General features: G+C 41.6%; 1 protein-coding gene across 2 annotated transcripts in view; it reads right to left on the bottom strand.

The window, feature by feature from the left end:
* The window catches only part of CTTNBP2 (cortactin binding protein 2), a 146,001-nt gene that overhangs the window by 36,983 nt on the left and 88,082 nt on the right, over positions 1–20,936 (bottom strand). Inside the window, exons 8-12 of one of the 2 annotated variants that reach the window (XM_045792777.2) lie at positions 18,231–18,485; positions 8,222–8,339; positions 4,954–5,229; positions 2,502–2,597; positions 1,140–1,219 (exon numbers count right to left, since the gene is read on the bottom strand). In XM_045792777.2, the coding sequence (XP_045648733.2) occupies positions 1,140–1,219; positions 2,502–2,597; positions 4,954–5,229; positions 8,222–8,339; positions 18,231–18,485 (825 nt within the window). The remainder of the gene's footprint in view (positions 1–1,139; positions 1,220–2,501; positions 2,598–4,953; positions 5,230–8,221; positions 8,340–18,230; positions 18,486–20,936) is intronic. The other variant, XM_045792778.2, reaches the window with a different exon arrangement.

Below are 20,936 nucleotides of genomic sequence, written 5' to 3'. Positions count from 1 at the left end.
TTTTGAGGAATAAATAAGACACGTATGAGCATTTGGCACACTGTCTAGCATATACTAAGTACCAGACAAATGCAAAGCATTATAGTTATTCACTGTCTAGAATTTGCTTTCTCTTGATAATCATATTCTTCTTCCCTTTAATAACAGAACTAATTTTAGCTGGGTGCACGGCTGCCCAGCAGAAGACCACATATCCTAACGAGGTGTGAACCTGTGTCTCAATTCTGGTCAGTGGGTTGTGGGTAGAATTGATGTGTGCAACTCCCCAGAAAGGAAGGGGCTTGCCCTCCAGGCTCTCCTCCCGCAGGCTAGAACCTGGTGACTCTCTTTGACCAAACCCACATATGCAATACCCCGGGTCAGAGTGGCCCGGTGAGAGAGAAGGTGCTGACACCCTGCCGGGGTCACCCTGCACCACAGCCTCTGGCTGGCTCTCTCCCTGCTGGGATTTCTCTGTTTGAGAAAAATAAATTCCTACACTGTTTAAGCTATAACTGTTCAATTTCCGTTGAAGTGGCCAAATCAATATTTTTTTTTATTATTATTTTTTTTAAAGATTTTATTTATTTATGTGACAGAGAGACAGCCAGCGAGAGAGGGAACACAGCAGGGGGAGTGGGAGAGGAAGAAGCAGGCTCCCAGCAGAGGAGCCCGATGTGGGACTCGATCCCGGCACGCCGGGATCACGCCCTGAGCCGAAGGCAGACGCTTTAACGACTGCGCTACCCAGGCGCCCCGCCAAATCAATATTTTAACTAATACTAGCATTTTTAACTTAGTTTTCAATTATAAAAGTTTACAGCAAAGCATCTTGCTATTTATAGCCATTGTCTTTCATACTGATGATCGGTTTCTTGATGTCAAGTCCATGTTGGGGGAAGACAATCTCCCGCTCCAATTATAACACTTGACAGGTAACAGTCCCCGGGTCCAGGCAGTGAACACATGCACGACTGTGACAGAAACCCAGAACTAAGTGACCAGCAGCCTTCTAGGGAGAGGGCTGCTGGGGAAGGTCACAGGGTTAGGGCACAGGGTGAGTAGGGACTCATACTCTTGCAAACATGAAAATGGGCCAACCAATATATTCCAGCGTCAGAGATGGGAGCTTAAGACTCCACTTGGCAGCAGCCACCTACCAGCCTGAGGTAGTTCTGCAGCATCTGAAGAGGGATCATTGACGTGTAAGTCACACTACTGAGGCAGCCTTCTTGAGGACCTGTAAGAAAGCAATAACAGAAGGAAAATTGGTTCCCCCCCCCCCGCTTTTTTTTGGAGAGGTAGAGAGAGAGAGAAAGAGAGAGAGAGGAGGGGCAGAGGGAGAGAGACAGAGAGATCTCAAACGGGCTCCACGACCAGCATGAGCCCACCACAGGGCTTGATCCCACAACCCTGAGATCATGACCAGAGCCAATGGGGGAGGTTATCCTTTACATCCTTCCCCAAACTCTATCTCCCTCACTTCGCTCCCAAGTTCTGCTACTCTTTCAATATAGCACTTGAGCCTAAAGGAATTTTCTGGGATAGTCTCACTTTTTTTTTTTCCAAACTTCAGTAAGTAGTTCAAACAATAGAATACAACTTTATTAGTTGAAACTTTATTAGCTGAACTTTTAAAGACAATCCCAACATGGGAAATACGTGATGAAATCCCTTTTAGAGTTAAGGGCTGAGAAACTGAGGATTCTTGTAACCCTTACTAGCTATATAACTTTAGACCAGAAAATTAAGCTTTCTGAGCTTTAATTTCTTTGTACATAAAATGAGCGTAAACAGAAATACATATCTCCTTGGATTTTTATAAGGATGAAATGAATTTATACTTGCAATGCACTGTAAACAACAGGGCCTAGCACATAATAGCAGCTCACCAAACATTACCTGGTATGATCACAATAATCATATTAATCATACACCGGACTTGACAGTAACAGAAGTCATTTCTTTTTAACCTGGTCTCTTGTCACTCTCTCAGCACCTTAGGTTTAACCTCTGGCTTGTTCCTAATGAGAGAGGCGAGCAGGATCTCAGCGGGGCGCCTGGGTGGCTCAGCTGGTTAAGCTTGGGCTGAGGTCGTGATCTCAGGGTCAGGGACATGAAATTCAGCCCCAGGGCAGGTTCCCCTGCTCAGTGGGGATTATGCTTGTCGCCCCCCCCACTCCTCTCCCTCTGCTCCTCTCACCCTTCTTCCCCCCACTCTCTCTCTCTCTCAAATAAATAAATAAATGAATGAATAAATGAATAAAATCTTAAAAAAAAAGAAAAAAAAATCGCAGCAATCAATGATCAGGATGGATATCACCAGGGGTGTCAGAAACAGGGCTTCTTTTCTTCTCCTTAGTCAAATGTTTCAAAACACATCTAATGACTTAGCAGAAGGAGACATACGTGCATTGCTAGAGAATGCGGGACAGAAACATGCAGATTTAAGAACCAGCCCTGGGAGACAATCATGAAGCCAAACACCGTGTCAGCATTCCCTCCATCTGGACTGTCCCTACCTGATAAAAGCACAGTGACTTGCTCTGCTTTATTTTTCTTCATAAAGTCCCACGGGGACTGGGAGAAGCTCTGACCTGCTGACCATGGCACATTTCCTAGTTCAAAAAGAACGAAATAAAATGTCAAAGAAGCTTAAAAGTAACTTTTCCTATAGGAGACAATCTCCTATGCGAGAACCCTAAGGAACCCAGATCTTCAACTGTCAAAGCCACGCACAGAATATGTCAAGGGCCACGGGGGTGAACTCCCAAACACAACGTCTATGGAAGGTCAAAAGGAAGGCCTTCCAACAACAGGCTTCTCCAGAGCTATTTTCCAGAGTAAGAGAGAAATCTGGGGAGCAACAATTATTTCTAGCGTTAAGTTTTCAGGAACAAAGCTGATGATAACTTTTCATGGCTCTTGCAGTACCGGCTTTACAAAGTAAGTCCAAGCACTCTGGATGAGGTCACGGGGCCTTTATGATCTGCTCCCTTCCCGACAAAGTTTTAGATTCCAGAAAAAAACAGTAACTTCAGGAGCTGAGAATAAAGCAAGCCTCCCACAGTCTGGGCCCTCTGCTCACTCTTGCTCAGAAAGGATCCCACGTCATGGGTGTCTACTCTAGGGAGGGATGCATGGTAGCTACTTGTCCCATTCCTTCCCTTCTACAGATCTTAAATTCTTAAATGTTCCTACCACATATGCAGGGCCTCCCTATAACTCACTGGTTGGCCTGGGTCCCTTTACTCTAGTTAGGATATCAATATAGTAAAGTTACTTATATACATAAATAACTCTTGTCATAGTTGCTAATTTTCAAGCAGCTACAGGCAGACAGTAACCTAAGCCCTCTACCCACAGAACTCAATGATCCTTCAATCTAAAACAATCAGGGTGCCCCACACGTCACTGACAAGCATGAACACTGGAACCATCAGGCCTTAGCATCCACTACTCACAGAGGTAAGTCTCTCTGATGGTGGTAAATATCCATTTGCTTATGCTCATTTCCAGATTAGCTAGATGAGGGCTAATGATGAAAGGCCATTTTCTGCAAAACAAGCCTGTGCTGACTTATTAGACTTCTGGGCACAACCACACCTTGAATAACAGTTCATGTGTGGGCAAAATGTGTTACTGAGAATCACGTATGACATATCGTCTTAATGCACTTTACTTAACTATATAATAATTCTTCTATAACAATTATTTTAATGATCTTGCCAAAGATACATAAAATTAAGTTGTCAGGAATAATCTGCCTTAAAAACTAGTAAAATATATACATATATTTTTAAAATGATTTAGCATATGTAAGTTAACAGAATAAAACACTTTCTGATCTAATAAGCTGATGTATTAAAAGCACGGTGAAACTCACCCTTTTCCTCAACCTTGACCATTCTTTTGCAACAGAGTGCTGCTGAAAATATGCAGGCTTTCCTACCAGACAGACTGGGATTTGAATCCTGCCTGTTTTACTCCTTCGCTCTGTGATCCCAGGCAAGTCATCTTGTATAGTTATTTGTAAAATGAGCCTGTTTTAAGCACTCGTTGAGGTGCTGTGTATAAAGCTCCCAACACAGGTCTGAAATAAGAGCAGGTTCCCCACAGGTGCTAGTTCTCTTGGCTCAAGAGGAATCAAACTAACCAGGGACATTCAGGGAGCTCTTATGCTCACCAGAAAGCAAATCTTATCTTTTTTTTTTTTTAAGATTTTATTTATTTATTTTAGAGAGAGAGTGCAAGCGAGCAGGGGGAGGACCAGAGGGGGAGGTAGAGGGAGGTGGAAAGAATCCCAAGCAGACTCCATGCTGAGAGCAGAGCCCAACATGGGGCTCGATCTCACAACTCTGAGATCATGACCTGAGCTGAAACCAAGAGTCAGTCGCTGAATGGACTGAGCCACCCAGACGCCCCAACAAATCTTATCTTTATAAGTTCTCCGGAGTCTGTTTCAGTGTCTATCAAACAAAAATAACCAGTTATCACCCTGACTCATCCCATGTGGGAGCTTTGAGTACATCTTCAATGGAGAGTGCTTCTTCCAGCTCTAGACTACATTAGCGCTCCTGTCCTGGAGGTAAGGTGTTAATATACTACAAGCATCCCTGGCACAGCCCAAGTGCAAATCTGGAGCTGTGTTCAGAACTCGTGCACCAGTAAGCAGCTGCAATGTGGTTAGTTTCTTGCATTTATCAGATAGCAAGTGCAATCACAAAGCCTCATCAAGGACTTTCTTGTTCTTTACTCGCTAAGTATTATCTGAGGCATAAAAGCATCTTTCATACTAACAGGCAACATTGTGTAATGGCTGCATTGTGAATACTCAAGGTTTTCAGCACCAGCAGCTGTCACAAGTGAGCTCTGAATGTATTTAATCAATGAACTAAGTATCAGGTTATGGAGCCCATAAACATAAATAAACCCAGAAATTTAACTTTCTCTTCATCACAGGATTGCTGATACCTAGCATGACGGATCGCACACTGCTGGTACTGAGGCCAATGCTGGAGTCAGTGGTGTTATTAAATGTCACATCTTCCAGACTCCGCCATCCATCAGATGAGATTGCTTGGAAATGATTTGTCAGAGCTTGACTCACTGCTTTTGAAAAATCATCCCATGATGTCTGTTTGCGGATATTTAAAGCGCATATTGTGTTTTCGCATTCAAAGTCATCTGAACCATAGTTGCCTGGTGGAATCTCACCCACTGAAATCCTTAAAGGTATTTTAAGAGCGTCTGTTGGAAGAAGAAAAGAATTAGGAAAAAAAAAAAAAACTTTGATAGGAAAAACCAAGCATTTTAAATACAAAGCAAAGGGCAGCTATCCTATTTCTTTAGATATTATTAACTGAATGCTCCTCTACTACAGCAAACTTTGGTCTCCCAAACTCTTCACGGTTTCTTTAGAACCATGTTGCTTGAATTGTTTATCTTTCCTTGTATCTTTGGGCTTTTGTAGTTCATTGGCCCTTCCCTTCATCTTCCCTTCAGCAAGACTCTCAAATTCTTTAAAAACAAACAAACAAACAAAAACCTGGGAAAACCAGAGTGCTCTCTTGACCCTGAATTCTCTATATTGCCCTTTCTCCTCACCTACATCGATAACATCATGAATACGGCAGGTTACAGTTGTGGAAGTCAAGGATGGTGGCTTCAGACTCCTACAGACCTCGGTCTGAGCCTCAGGGCCAGCCGCCTACTAGCCACGTGTACTTGGTGAATTGCCTTGATCTCTCCATACCCCAGTTCCTTCCACAGAATGTTAGGAATGTGCTGTTAAATTGTTATAAAGACTAAAGGAACTCATGTTTGAAATGAATTTAACATACTGTCAGTTACATGGTAAATACTAGTGAGTATTTAATAAATAGTGAACAGTGCAGTTGAAGCTTTTTAAATGATCTTTCCAGTCTGTCTGTGACACCAATTGACTGAGGCCCCACTGAAGTGGGCAGTGTCCGATGTACTTCTATTCTCATGAACTGAATTATGAGCTCACCAAGAATCACTTGTGTTTATTCCCTAATCTTTTATATCTATTGAACTCATTATTATAATTAGTAAATTAAATATTCCATAAACTGATGAAATGACTTACTAATCCTATAAAAATGAAGTTGAACACTTTAGAGACACTGAACAGAGGAGGTATTAAAAAAAGGTCATCTAATGAGGTACAGATGAGACTACACAAAATTAGAAAAAAATTTAGTTTGCTTTATAAATGTGTTTAAGTCCTCAAACACTAGAAATCATAGATGAAGCATTAGAGGTATGGTTTTCAAATAAGAATATGTGGAACTTCAGTCCGCAAAACCATACTAAAGTAAAGACCTCTGCCTGGCAGTTGATGAAAGAAGTATTTGTATGATTAAAATGAAAATAAAATGTTAAAAAAAGTCTATTTTCCCTTCTTAAACTGGCTTTTTCTATTAACCAACTACTACATTATTTTTTCCATTATCACTAATTCTCAGTTCTCACCTTGTCAACAGCTTCCAACACAACTGCTCTCTCTCTGTTCTCTGATCCACTCCCACAGGATTCCCTCATGCCTCACTGGTCACTCTGTAATGATTCTCTGCTGGTCCCTCCACATTTTCCAGAGTTCTTAACCATAGAGTGTTGCAAGGCTCCTTTCTTGTACTTTTTCTGTGTTCACTTCCTTAGTGATCTCATCGAGTCCCATGACTTTAAATATCGTCTATAAACTGCTGACTCTCAGATTTATGTATCCAGCTCATCTCATCTCCGGGATTCCTGCTGACTTGGCATCTCCACACAGACACGCTAACAGACATCTCACATTCATACCCCTAAAACGGAACTCCTGATCTTCACTAGCAAAATCTGCTTCACCCACAGCCTTCCCCTTGACAGGTGATGGCCACTCCATCCTACCAATCGCTGAGGCTGAATTCCTGGGGGTGATACATGAATCCCACCCCACCCTATGCTTCAGATTCAGTCCATCAGGAAGTTCTGCTGGCTCCTCCTTCAGCTGTCTCCAGAACCCCACCCCTTCTCACCACCTCATCTGTGACAATCCTAGATTGAGCTGTCACTATTTTCTCTCACTGGAAGACATCAAGGGACTAACAAGCCTCTCTGACTTCTCCTGGGACTTCCTACAATTATTCTCAACACAGCAGCCACAGAAATTATGAAAATGTACAGTGGATCCTGTCACTGTGAAGCTCAAACATTGGAAGGGTTACCTTACAATGGCTTACAAATTCCAACCAGATCAGGCCGCCACCTCATCCCATCTCATAACTTCTCTCCCTCGCTCATTCCAACCCAGCACTCTGCCCTCTTTACAGCTCCTCAGACACCCTCAGACACAGCAAATATGCTCCTACTTGAGGGCCTCTGTCCACTTGATGTTCTGCCTGGAAAACTCTCACCTGAGAGTCTACACAGCTGCCCTGCTCGCCTCCTTCAAGTGGTTGCTTCAATGTCTTACGAGTGAGGCTACCTTGACCATCACTTTAAAAACTGAAACCCATCCTCACACTCTCAGTCCTCCTGGGTCTTTTCCATAGCACAAATTACTGTCTCACATACCATGTGATAATTTATTTCTTATGTTTATTTTCATTTTCTGTCTCAATGTTAGAATATATGTTAAAGTCGAAATACTGATACAGCTGGCTGATTGGATGGATGGAGTGATAATCTTCATATAAGAAACTAATATTTTGTATGATCTGAAACTCCATATTCCATAAACCCACAAGTGAACCTTTTAGAACATGTGCTGAGGAGCATATATTCTTAGAATTGGAAGAGACCCAAAAGATCATCAATTATCTTCATAGGCAGGTCGGCAACCAGGCATTGAAAGATAACCTTCCTACATTTGTATGATCAGCTAATGGTAGTACCTAGCCCCAGCCATGATTCTTCATACCCTATTCATCTCCTGTCTTAGAGAGACAATCTAAGTCCAAAAGAAAAGAGCAGTAATTATTTAAATACTGTCCGAGGTCATTAAAATACAAAGAAGAGCCAGCATTATTTGAATAGCAACTAATTCTCTAAAAAGCCATTCTGCATGGAAAACACAATAACCACATTTATAATCAATAAAATGTTTTTGTAGTTGCTACGGTTCAAAGAAGGCTAAGAAGCGAATGAGAAAACCCTAGCTGCATGAATATCTTCCATTGTGCCAGAGGCCCTGGCAGTGTGAGGAAGGACGAACAAAGCTGCGAATGGTACTCACTCAGATTCTCCAGCAGATGCTTGCAGTCATCAGTGGCGACATCGTGCGCGGTCCGGTTGCACTTATCTCTCCTTTCTGGCTCAAGCCCTCCATGCTTACACAAGATTTCCAGGCAGTTCTGTAAAGGCAAAGGCTCTATTACCTCACGTCCAAATGAATAAACTCAAATGAAAAATTCAAGGGAAAAGTCATTCGCCTGTAACAAGCAAATCAGAAATTCTCAGCTAGAAATCGTATTTCAATTCCAGCAACCCAAATACACACATTAATCTAAACACTGGCTCAAGATGGAAAGCAAAGAGTGCTTCATTCAAATGTGAATCACGGACCACAACATCGCTCCACAGAACAGCCTCTTAGGTTTCAAGAGAAAAAAAGCTTACTAATCACTCATGTTGTGGAGTGAAATTAAGAAAGAAATTGACTTTGGCAGACAGTCTCCTTTTATGGTAATTTGGCAATATAAAGCAAAAAGACTTTTGCTAACCGGTGCTCCACGCTATCTTCTAGATGATGAACTATTTTCCTGGTCATGTAAGTGCAGGGCTCCGATTTTAACAATTCTGTCTCAGAGTCCCCAAAAGCACTTTTATATTTGAGATCTTACACTGCCCTATTTTTATTTGAAAAATACGACCACCATGTTGATTGAGTTTTTAGAAAAATTTTCCCAATAGATATTGAAGATACGCGTCCTCTCTTTTGCAGCTCTTTCTTCTTCTATGTTGCTTCAGGAGATCCCCACCAAAAAAGTATCAGTAACCTATGAACTGGAAACTCTTAGTTCTCCAAAATTTTTCATAGCAACGTAGAAGTAAGACAATACATGTGTAAACATTTTCAAGTAAGTAATTGCATGGTGGATGGAACATCAGGATACTGGCCAACAACCTCTGCTATATCAATTTTTACTGCTTCATGATTTGTTTACTGATTTCCCACCAGAATAAGCACAAAACTGAACAGATCAGAACCATAAAAAGGAACTAACAACAAAACAAGCAACACTCTTTCCATCTCTCCCTTATACACACACATACACACACACACACAGGCTTTGGGCGGATTTCATTTTTTCACTTCTAACATTAGTAAACCAGGTAGTCTGAAAATCTTGCTGTAAAACATCTTTTTCTGTTTTGTAAAGCACAGAAACATAATTTTTTCCTCTTTTTATGTAAATATTTTTATTGACATATACTATACTCATAGGAAAGTACACAGGGAAGCCTGAAGTATCACAAAGTGAACATAACTATGTAAGGTGCACTCTGGAAGCCTCCTATATGTTCCATCTCAATCACGAGCCCCTCCCCTTTATCCCACAAATAACTGTGATGATTTCTAATACCAGTGATTGATTTAACCTATTTATCAACTTAATATAAGTGGAATCTCACTGCAATTTCACTTTTATATTTGGCTTCTTTTCGTTCAACATAATGTCTATAAAATTCACCCACATGTTGGGAGTAATCATAGTTTATCCTTTTTTTAAAAAAAAGTACTGTGTGGTATTCCATGTGTGGTATATGTGAATACATCATAATTATCTATTCTCTTGTTAATGGACATCAGGTTCTTCTATGGACATTCTTTTTGTTTGTTTGTTTTTAAAGATTTTATTTATTTATTTAACAGAGAGAGACAGTGAGAGAGGGAACACAAGCAAGGGGAGTGGGAGAGGGAGAAGCAGGCTTCCCGCCAAGCAGGGAGCCTGATGTGGGGCTCGATCCCAGGACCCTGGGATCATGACCTGACACTTAACAGGTGAGCCACCCAGGTGCCCCTACTATGGACATTCTAGTACACGTCCTTTGATGGACACATGCACACATTCCTGTTGGGTGTTATGTTCAGAGCTGGCCTGCTGGGTCACAGGTTATGCATATGTTGTTCTAGGTCAGTGTACACTGCAAAGAGCTTTCAGAAGTGGCTATACCAATTTCCGCTCCCGCCAGGAGTATATGTGAGTTCCAGTTGCTTCATATTGTCCCCAAAACAGACTTTAATACATGAGTTCATAAGGAAGTACAGGAAATCCCTTAGGGTCAAAAAGAAAGCAAGCAAGCTAAAACCACCAATTAAGTGAAATCTGAACAGGAAGCCAGTGCTGGTGTGAGGGCCAAGCGGATGTAGGGAATCTTTTCAGATTCTGGGGGGATGGGAGACTAGGTCTTTAGAGCCCCAAAATGGAGGAGCTGAACCAGGCGTTTGCCTGCAAAGGGAAATGACTAGAACATTGGTTTCTCACTGCCCCTGCTCAGGTTGGAGGGATCTCCTCCAACACCTGTAACCAAAGTCTGTTTTTTTGTAGATAAGTCTGGGGTTCAAATTCAAAAACTCCCTAGGCCAAGAAATGAACTGAAAACAAAGTCAAATATATAAATAACAGTTATCAAACTGTTGACTAATTTGTATAATATCAGTAAATGCATTAGATAGTAAATGAGAAATTCAGAAATGCTGACTTAGAAATGAACTTTAATGGGAAATTAACTAGAATGCAATCGGAGCACTAAACTTTGTGAATTCCCAGAGAAGAGATAAAAGTAATACCCTTATTATGCAAGTTAATACTTGCAGCAAAAGCAAAAACAGACCTGCATCCTAATTTTGCAAATGTAAATGCTTTTATCTATGACTGTTGGTAAATCATTTAACTTTTCTGTTTCAGTTTCCTTATCTTTGTTTAAATATCTGTATTTATAGGGTTGGTACATGATTTAAATGAAAAGATGCATAAAAAGTTTACATTCTCAGCAGGTACTAAGCTCTCAATATTTATTAGCTGTTATTATTATAAGCGACATAATCACTAATTAGAAAATAGCCCAAATATTCAATTAAGTGGTGAGGAATTATAACACATCAACGAATATCACTGATTTCAATATAATTCTTCTAGGTGACATTACTTCAAATCACAAACAGAAATGATAAAAGATGCAACCAAAATTTGTAAGATTCTTTTACTTCTGACCTTTGAAGTGGGTTGTATATAATTTTTATTATTCTCAGGTAGGTCAGTGGGCAATAATACAAGCAATGACTTTCTCTATAAGGAAGCAAGCAATGTCGGTCCCCAGGAGGACAGCAGGGTGATGCATCTCCAAACCCTCTGCAAGTGTAAGTTCCACACCATGCTGGGCTCCATGGGGAACAGGAAGAAGTTGAAAACCTCCACCCAACTGACACTTAACAAGCACAGCTACAGTTTTTGAGTGCATACTAAGTGCAGGCACAGATCTAACACTTTGCAAGTACTTAGTGCTCATTACCCCCGGCCACTTTAAGGAAGAGGTACCAAGCACTCTGCCAGGTCCTCTGTTAGAACTAAGGGTTGTGATGATGAGTAAGGTAATAATTCTGCTTCTCGGGGTAGAATGCAAAGTGTCGTAGAGACGTGGGCAAAATGGCACTGAAGTGATGTCCAAAGTTGTACTAGGTGGAAGAGAAAGGAAAGGGGGAGAAAAGAATCTAAGCTCTCTCCTCGATGGGTGGGATTTGTGAACAGGATAAATGCTGTGATGCCAATCACTGCCTCTGGAAATGGATTCCCAGGAGGCCTAAACCGGGCAGTGTCCTACCCAAGTGGACATAGAGCAAGAGATCTGGACAAGTGGGTTTAAACCAAAGTCCTATTCATCACGATAGAGATACATCTGCTACAACAGAGACTTAAAAAGCAGAGGTTTAAGCTTAAATTTTCACTTTCACTCACATCTCACTCTCCAAAATGTAGGTAGGTGACCTTATTACCTGCAAAGGAGTCTGGAGAATGTAGTCTTTATTTTGGGTGGTCACAGGCCCCAAACTCTGCAGAATCCATTATTACAGAGGAAGGGGAGAAGAGCTGTTGAAGGTCAGTGGCCCACCTCTGCCACGGTCCTTTAAGGAGAGCTGAGAAGCAAGGTAGAAGTGCCAGGGAGGCTAAGTAGAAACCCCAAGTCCAAAGAGCTAGATAGAAGATCAAAGTCAGGGCAGGGAGCCGAGAGTCTGACATTGGGCAGAAGGAGGGAGAGTGAAAACAGCCTGCAAATGCACAGGGTGGATCCCCTGGGGGTGTGGGTATGCCCACTGTCTGGCAGGGCAGGGCGATGGGGGCTGTTAAAGTGAGAAATAATGGCATAAGCAACAAGGTAGATTTTGGGGTGAGTGGACAAAGACAGCTGCAGTTAGCTGTGAAGGGCTGAGTTCCAAGGTTGGCATGAAGTTAGGTTTTCTGTAGGCATGAGGATATATTCAGGTAGCAGAATGCCATGAGAAGCTTAATTCTGAAAACCAACTGGTACATTCCTATACTGGAAAGGAGGGTGAAAAGTAGGAGCTCAGTAAGAAAGAACTGCAGTAACAGTCCATTCACTCATCAGTTCAGCCAACAGTACTCATGGGCCAGAGACTCTGCTGGACACAGTACATACAAAAAATGGAAAACTGATTTCTTTTTTTGGAGGAGATGGAAAGAGAGACAGGCATGCAAACAATTAAAGTAGAAGCGCTCTAAGTGAAGTGTGGAGAGGTGCCCTGGGAACACCTCCCTTCTGGAAGCCAAGACTTAAGCTGAGATGTTTTCCAGACAGGGAAGGGTCAGGACAGGAGAAGAGGTCTTTTGAGGTCATGAGAAGAACAGATGAGACACAGGGAGGGAAGAGAGAGCACAGGGTGTTTGCACCGCAGCCAGCAGTGCCTGCTGAGAGCACAGAATGCATTAGGGGAGGAGATAGGAAGCGTGCCTATAGAGGTAAACTGAGTCCAGATCAGGAAGGGACTTGTCTGTAACCATATAGGTCTGGCACTATCCTGGAAGTGACAGACCCTTGGAAAGACGCTAAGCAGGGAAATTACATGACCAAGTTCCCCTGTCTGAAAGGTCCCTCTCATGGCGGGCTAAGGGGGTGGAGAGGCCGCAGATGAAGAGTCTGGTGGAACCTGCAGGAATCCAGACAGCAGACGAGGAGGGCTCCCCAGGGGCAGCGCCCACGAGACATGGAGGAGGCAACATAGTCAACATTCATATGCGAAGGAATCAAATCTAGTTGTACCAATCATTGAATTCGTTAAGTCAGGAAGAGGAACAAGGGAACACAAAAGCTAGGTGATGGTACTGGATTTAGAAGGAACAAGAGATGCAGCAGCTGGGCCAAGGAGCACAAACATGGGAGCACGGGGATGCAGCCACATGGAGCTGTCTGATGAAGCAAAAGTGAATATGATCATCAATGGGGTTACCATATAATTCCCCAAATGGTGTACTTTTAAGAGTAAAAAGGAGGGTACTGTTAATAGCTACACTGGGATGACAGGCATAAAGAATGACTGCACTGGGCAAAGGAATTTTGCTGCTCTAGTTTCCAAGGAGATGCCCTGTAAACCGTGGCCCTCCTGAATAGGACCTGCTTGGATAGATTCAGGAAATGGTTAGGTAAGGCTGGAGACAGTATTTTGGAATTTCTATAGGTTATAAACTGGGGATAAGTAAGATCATGCAAGGGAAAAAGTACAGAGCACAAGGAGGAAAAGGGTCAAAACCCAGGTCCATGAAAGGTGTTCGCGGAAAACAAGGAGAGTCCACGTCTTGGGTAAGGGGTGGAACAGGACTCTGGTTGGCTAAGGTTAGATTAGAATCCTGTAGGATCCTGTCGGTTAATCACTGCTGCTCCAATTAAGCAAGGGTGCAATACTCTGCACTGAATATTCTGGAATAAGTGTTAAAAAAACATATAGCCTTCCCTTTGTTTACTAACAGCTGAGTCAGTCTGGCCTTTTCAAAAATAATTTTATAAAAGTTAAGGGGAAAAAAAGGAAATAATTGTGGAGAATCTAAAGCACAAAAACAGATTCCAAAGAATAGATTTCTATTTAGCACAATCCACATCTGGTTCCAACTTCGTAAGAGTTGGTCCAACTTCATAAGTATCTTATCTTTCTCCTCTCCCAGCCAGTTACCCAATTCCGCATGACGAGGAAGAAACGGAGTGACTCCCACAATCTTATTCCCTGCAGCCATGACCCAGGGAGAGGAGATCTAAATCTTGGGGCCCCCTAAGGGCCTATACTTGAGACACACACCCTCATCCAGACCACCCACACGGGTGGATGCTACTGCCTCAGAGGAAGTGCCTGACACTCCCTGGCTAGAAGAGAATCCTGTATCAGGCAGACCACAACCCTAACACAATGCAAGAATGGCCTAAAGATGGTGACAAGAGGGCCACAGCCTGATCAGAGGGCAGTAGGCCTGCCCAGAGATGACCGCTAGGATGCTAGAAAGGTATGTCTGAAAGACAGGTAAAAAGCTAGGTTTGAAGATCGGGGTTTGGGGCCAGTTACTGCAGAAGCCACAGTTAAAGCTGAAAGACTGGATAAGCTCTTAAAAAACAGGACCAGCCAATCGCAAATGGAGCGTGGGAGTTGCTTATGGTTAAACAAAAGAGAAAACCAGAAAAACAAAGAGAAAGGTGGTCCTGGAAACAGGAGGGGAAATGAGGATGGGGCAGGGTCTGAAAGCGGAGGAAAGAGTGTGCGTGAGATTGTCAGCACGTTAACCCAGAGAGACCAAGTGAGACCCTGAGAACCGAAGCCACCAGCTTCGGTCATATACATAAACTAGAATTAGAATCTAGTCCTGCAGCCGAAAACACACACAGTCCTCCGAAATAAAGAATCTCTTTGTACGAGAGCTTCAACAACAGCGATATCAAATTCAGAAAATCTCCCTCATGTTTCTGCTGCACAAAGTTGACATGTCAAAGGTCTCATGACACAACCGAGTTTCACTAAGAAATTCTTCTTTCTATTCACTCTGTGATGAAAACAAAGGTTTATGCTCAATGATTCGTCACAGGCCGGCTTTAGAGAGAGGCACTCCTATTACCAAACACTCAACGGTGACTTGCGTAAATTGCTTAACCACTGGGAGAAAGAACAAGGACTAACGTGGGGGAAGAGTGATTTGGGAATCTGACCTTCCGTGAACTGACCTCGGGGAATTTGTTACACTATTTTCTGAGACTTGATTTTTTTCATCTACAAAATGAGGAGGTCGGTCTCATGACCTTCGAGCTCTGAAATTCCACCATTCTTTATTGAAAAACACATGGAAACAAGTAACGTTGTACTGCTACCTTACGTAGGTCAGACACATATATGCTGCTGGACAGAGAAGAAACATCCATTTTCTAAGCTCTGCTTGTGGTCAAGGTAGAATGTTTCCCCCACACAATGATTAATGCAGAATTGTAATTTTTTTTTTTTTTCCAGAAAATTAGGCTTAGGAACTTAGCTGTAAATGGATTACCTCTCTGGAGAACTATCTCAGCCAGGATACGAACTCTGTATTAGGCAAATGACGCAGAAGAACTTTCCAATACCTTTGACTAGGAAGGAAGGCAGCATGGTACAGTGTGAAGATAATGAAATCAGGCAATCTGGGCTTCATTCCCAACTTCTCTCTATTACTCCCTCCAGGGCTTAAATGTCCTAATCATAAAATGAAGAGGCTAGACTGGAAGATGAAGTATCCATTTTGGGGCTTAAAAAAAAAATCTATTATTTTAATCTATGATTCTACTCAGCAGTGTGCCAGAGTTGTCAGTCATGATCACTTTTAAAAATCTCTCTTTTCTCGTTCAAAATTTATCTTCTGCCTCTTAAAGAAAATACAGGGAGAGTCATTTTCCATGAGAGAAATGGTCATATTTCCCTTTACTCAATAATGACAGACAGAGCATCTACGTGTGCAAAGGGCCTGAGGATCCAGGAAGATACCATCCTTGATTACAAAAAGCACCAGGACTAATAAGGAGTTCATAATTAAAGAGCTGAACAGCAACATAAATGCCCTACAAATCAGGGTAACTCACCCTGGGAGCGCTTTCTCTCTCTGCTTAGCATGAGAGGTTCAGCAGCTGAACATTCTGGATCAGTGATGCTCTGGGTTTCTTTTTTTTTTTTTTCCTCCAGGTTGAGCATGTATACAACCCACTCCTATCAGTAACATCTTGCCTTATACTCAGAGATTTTCTTGAGGGGGTGGAAGTAGGTTGAAAACAGCCCCTTCAATGTGCCTTTCTACCACCAAATGAGATTCATGGTCTTAGATGAACTGTGCATTTTCAAATGTAAACTTTCCACAGTTCTCATCTTTGCCTCCTAAAAACTATTATATCATATATATGCATTGCATCTCATTCAAATCAAGACAGGTATATCAGATTCACAAAGTTTTTGTACTTTCTTGTTAAAGGGTAAAATAGGAGCAAACTACTAACAAGCAATACCTCCACATTTAACTAAATCATGCCTTTTTCTCATTAAAAAAAAAAGTCCAAAATGAACAGCTTCTGTTCTAGGTCATAATAACAGGAAGTTACCCTACCAAGAGCTCCAAATGCAATTTCTAGCTATTCCCAGATATCTCCATCTGGATGAACATCTCAGCACTTAAATCCAGTATGTCTAAACCCACGTTCTATCTTCTGATAACAATGACGCCTCTTCTTTTCTCTTTCTGGTAACGTCACTGCTTCCCTTTTCGTCCACTCCCTCTTTTTCTGCATCTAATCTCTCTGCAACCTATGGACACTTCCGGTCTGTAATGTCTCTCATTTCTGCCACTCTCTTCATCTTTCACCAGTCTCTCTTCCAGCCACCAATTTTTTCATAACCCCCAATCTTCTATATGTTATTGCTGAATTAATCATTCAAACTATAGAGCTGATTATTTTGCTCCCTTGTATAAAACATTTCGGTGGCTTTACTCCAACCAGTAAATAAAGCCCCAATTCCTTAAAATGTCACTGAAGTCCACACCATACTATGAAACCCCTAGTCTCATCTTATTTCTCACTATCCGTCATCAGCCCAACCAGTGCTGTTGCCCACCTCCCTACTTGCAGTCTCTGTTCCTGCTGCTGCCCAATCTGAATGACTCTCCAATCCCAGTGATGAGAGGCAAATTTAACCCACCTGTAAGGCCAAAATCACTTCCACTGCCTCCCAAAAGAGCCATTTCTGAGCCTAAGATCCCCATGACTCTGCTCTCTGAAATATGTGCATTCTCTTTTTTCAAAAAATAAAATAAAATTTGCATTTTTATACTGTGCCAACTGCATGTCCATTACCCTTATTTTAATTTGTTATGTTCCCTTATCTATGCTTGTCTTGTATCCTGTTCTCTTGCCACTGAACCAGGAGTTAGCTGATGGTATAAATGATCCCTGCAGATGTCAGCTTACAGAGTGCCTTGCACTCAGGAGCTCCCTAATAGCTTTTTATCGCTAAAGTACATTATTGCTAAACTGATCAAAACAGAAAAAAGCATGAGTGAATGGCCTATTATTTCCTTAATAATCATTTTCTACTCTGATGAGTGACATCTTGAGCCCCCTCTTACCTACCAGTAAATCAGCACAGGAAGAGTACAAGTGAGGAAGGTCAGGGTCAAGAGCCTGCATTTGAATTCTGGCCCTCCCTCTAACCAGTAGCATGGCCTTGGCCCTTGAATCAAACAATCTAGTCAACTAAATTAACATCAAACTCTTTCTCCTAATTTTACATGGGATTAAAAAAAATGTCTGAAATTACTCCGACATTTGTTAACAAACTCCAATATGATTTTTTTTAGAAGTGTCGGGGTGCCTGGGTGGCTCAGTCAGTTAAGCATCTGACTTTAGCTGGGGTCATGATCTCGGGGCCTGGGATTGAGTCCCACATGACAGGCGGGAAGTCTGCTTTTCTTCTCCCTCTGCCCCCCCCCCCACTTGTGCACGCTCTCTCTCTCTCTCGCTCTCAAATAAATAAACTTTTAAAAAAAAAGAAGTCTCATATATGGTTGACTGTAAATACTACTGGACAGAAGTCAGTTCATATTGGTAGCTGATTGTCTCTGGCAAGGATATCAGTCAGTCTCCAATCATTCCATTGAAATACACTCAGTCAGTAGCAGACATCTGTTTCACTCATCAAATTACAACTGTGTAATGATGCCAGCTGCTACCAGACACACCTTAAAACCTTTTGAAGCAGCAATATGAGCAGCGGTCCAGCCTTCTCTGTCAGCGTGGTTAATGAGGTCTGCAGGAACAACAGGCTTGGATGTGCCTTCAGGACTCTCTTCTCCTTGATCCAAGTCAAAGACACCTGACTCGGGTTCCTCCTCATGCAAAGAGTTTCCGCAAGCTGGTCCTCTATGGTACATAAGAAGCTTGAGGCTGTCCACATTACCAGTGTCCACAGCTGCGTGTACTGGTGTCCAGCCATCCTGAAGATAAAATGGCCAGGAAGAAAGGGTTGATTACAACAGTAATGTTGAGAACAGTATTATTTAAAATTCACCTCTAAATGTTCTTGGGCATGAACCAGTGAGCTGGGAAAAGCAGGCATTCCAATCCTGAATATCATTGATGAGCTGAGTCAAGTTCTCTGACCTCTGTCAATTACCGTACTTCCCATTGCTGTGACTCATGTTTGCTGTTTTGTAAGAATTTCCACTCAACAGTTAACCATCTGGAGTTTAATAATACAAAAGAGAATGAACTTCAGCATAAAGATTTCTCAAAGTTTAAAACCAAGTGCAGGATTACTAGGAATGTACTGAACGAGTGCTGCTATAAGCCAGTTTTACTTATAGGGCAGTCCTAACTGGTGATCTTAGAATTTAATGCCAATGACTCTTGAAGGAAAAAAATCTAGATGATAGGGAAAAGGTAGACATATGGGAAAAGCAAGGCCAAATAAGTTCACGAAATGTCTATGGGCGTCTATTGAGAGTTCTGTGATGGCAGTTGGAAACTGATAAATGCAGGCTTAGAAAATGTTCCAGCTACAATTATTGGGGCCATTCTCTAGGAGATAATTCTGTGAGGCCTTCATCATCCACTTAGCTGGCTGCTAGAGTAAATTCAGAACTCTTTTCTAGGGCAGTGGTTCTCAAGTGTGGTCACCAGACCAGCAGTAGCGGCATCCCCAGGGAGCTTGTTAGAAATGAGGGTTGAGCCTCCACCTAGCGCCACTGGGTGAGGAAGTCTGGAGGTGAGGCCCAGCCCTCTGGGTGGTTCCGATGCACCAAAGTTTGACAAGCACTTTTACAGGGAAAATCTTGGTCCCCTTTCCATCTCTCAAGGGTCTTCCCTCCACTCAGGTACCAGTCTTCATGACATTTTTAAGACTTTCATAAAAGAACAGAATTATTTTGGTGATCTGTATTTTTTTATTTTATTTTCCTATCTTTATTTTCTTTTTGGCTAATTTTTCTCATGTGGTATTTCATATTGCTGTATTAAATATCTTTCAGTGAGCTAAAGCACCTTTACGTTAAAAAATTAATGGGGTAGAAGGAAGGAAAGACAGTTCATGGTAACAAGGTACATTTAGAGTGAGTTATCTGATCATCTGCTAAAGCCGTCTCTTGATGAAGTGGACTTTTCTCTGGTTCTGTACTTCATACCAGTGAAGTCGACTTGGCTAAGGCAAGACCAGGGCTGGGCAGTAAATGGAATACCTTAGAGTCCTTGGCCATACTCCCGCTAGGTAAAGCATTTCATGGCTTATTCTTTGTTGGGCTATGGACACCTTTACTTGGGTAACCCTTAATTAGGCCCCAGAGTGTAAGTGCTCCTGACCTTCCCTAGTCAAATCTCTTGACTTTTTCCTGATTTTTACATTACAAGGGCTATGTAATCATTTCTGAAAAACTTTCAATTTTCCATTCCCCCTTTGATTTCTTATTAAAAGTCATAAGAAATAATTATTTTCTTCAGTTCCTCTATCAAATATACCATTTATCTCTGTACTTTGGAGACCCTGTACTTCCAATGATTTTGTTCAGTTCTTCAACAAGTAGCTTGTGAGCATGGACTTCTGTGCTCTCTAACTTACAGGATGTGACTTAAATTTTTATTTTTACATTGTACTACTTATTTTTTGTTCAGTTTGGTGATGTGAAATTCACTCATTTCTCATATATAAGGTAGAATTTTATATTAAATATGTGTAATACCACAGATTTCTTAAATAAATTATATAAAATAAATGAATAAATAGGACACTGTACTATTTTTTCAGATTTTCAAAACATAAGTAAAAAGGAGTGGTTGTTTTTTGTTTGTTTTTTAAAAAAGCTCTAGCAATAGGACTCAATGGAAAATGTTTATACCTGGTTATAGCATTAATTACTGGTTCTCTTTCAGTACCTTATTTAAGAAAACCCAGGATCTGGTGCAGCCACTGTAGAAAACAGCATGGAGAGTCCTCAAAAAGTTAAATATAGAACTGACCTATGATCCAGCAATCACACTACTGGATATTTGCCCAAAGAATACAAGAACACTAAGTCAAAGTGATACATGCACCCCTATGTTTATAGCAGCATTGTTTACAATAGCCAAGATATGGAAGCAGCCCAAGTGTCTATCAATTGATGAACGGATAAAGAAGATGTGAGATATATATTATATAATGGAATATTATTCGGCCACAAAAAAGAATGAAATCTTGCCATTTGCAACAACATGGATGGAGCCTAAGAGTATAATGCTTAGTGAAATAAGTCAGAGAAAGACAAATACCATATGATTTCACTCATATGTGGAATTTAAGAAACAAAACAAACAAGCAAAGGGGAAAAAATTAGAGAGAGAAAAAAAATCAAGAAACAGAGAGAAAAAAAAAATCAAGAAACAGAGTCTTAATTATAGAGAACAAATTGATAGTT

This window comes from Ursus americanus, chromosome 3 (genome assembly GCF_024610735.1).
Source record: "Ursus americanus isolate L20-20 chromosome 3, mUrsAme1.1.p, whole genome shotgun sequence".
Taxonomy (NCBI): Eukaryota; Metazoa; Chordata; class Mammalia; order Carnivora; family Ursidae; genus Ursus; species Ursus americanus.
Note: the sequence above shows the minus strand (reverse complement) of the source record. Positions and strands in the feature narration are given on the sequence as shown.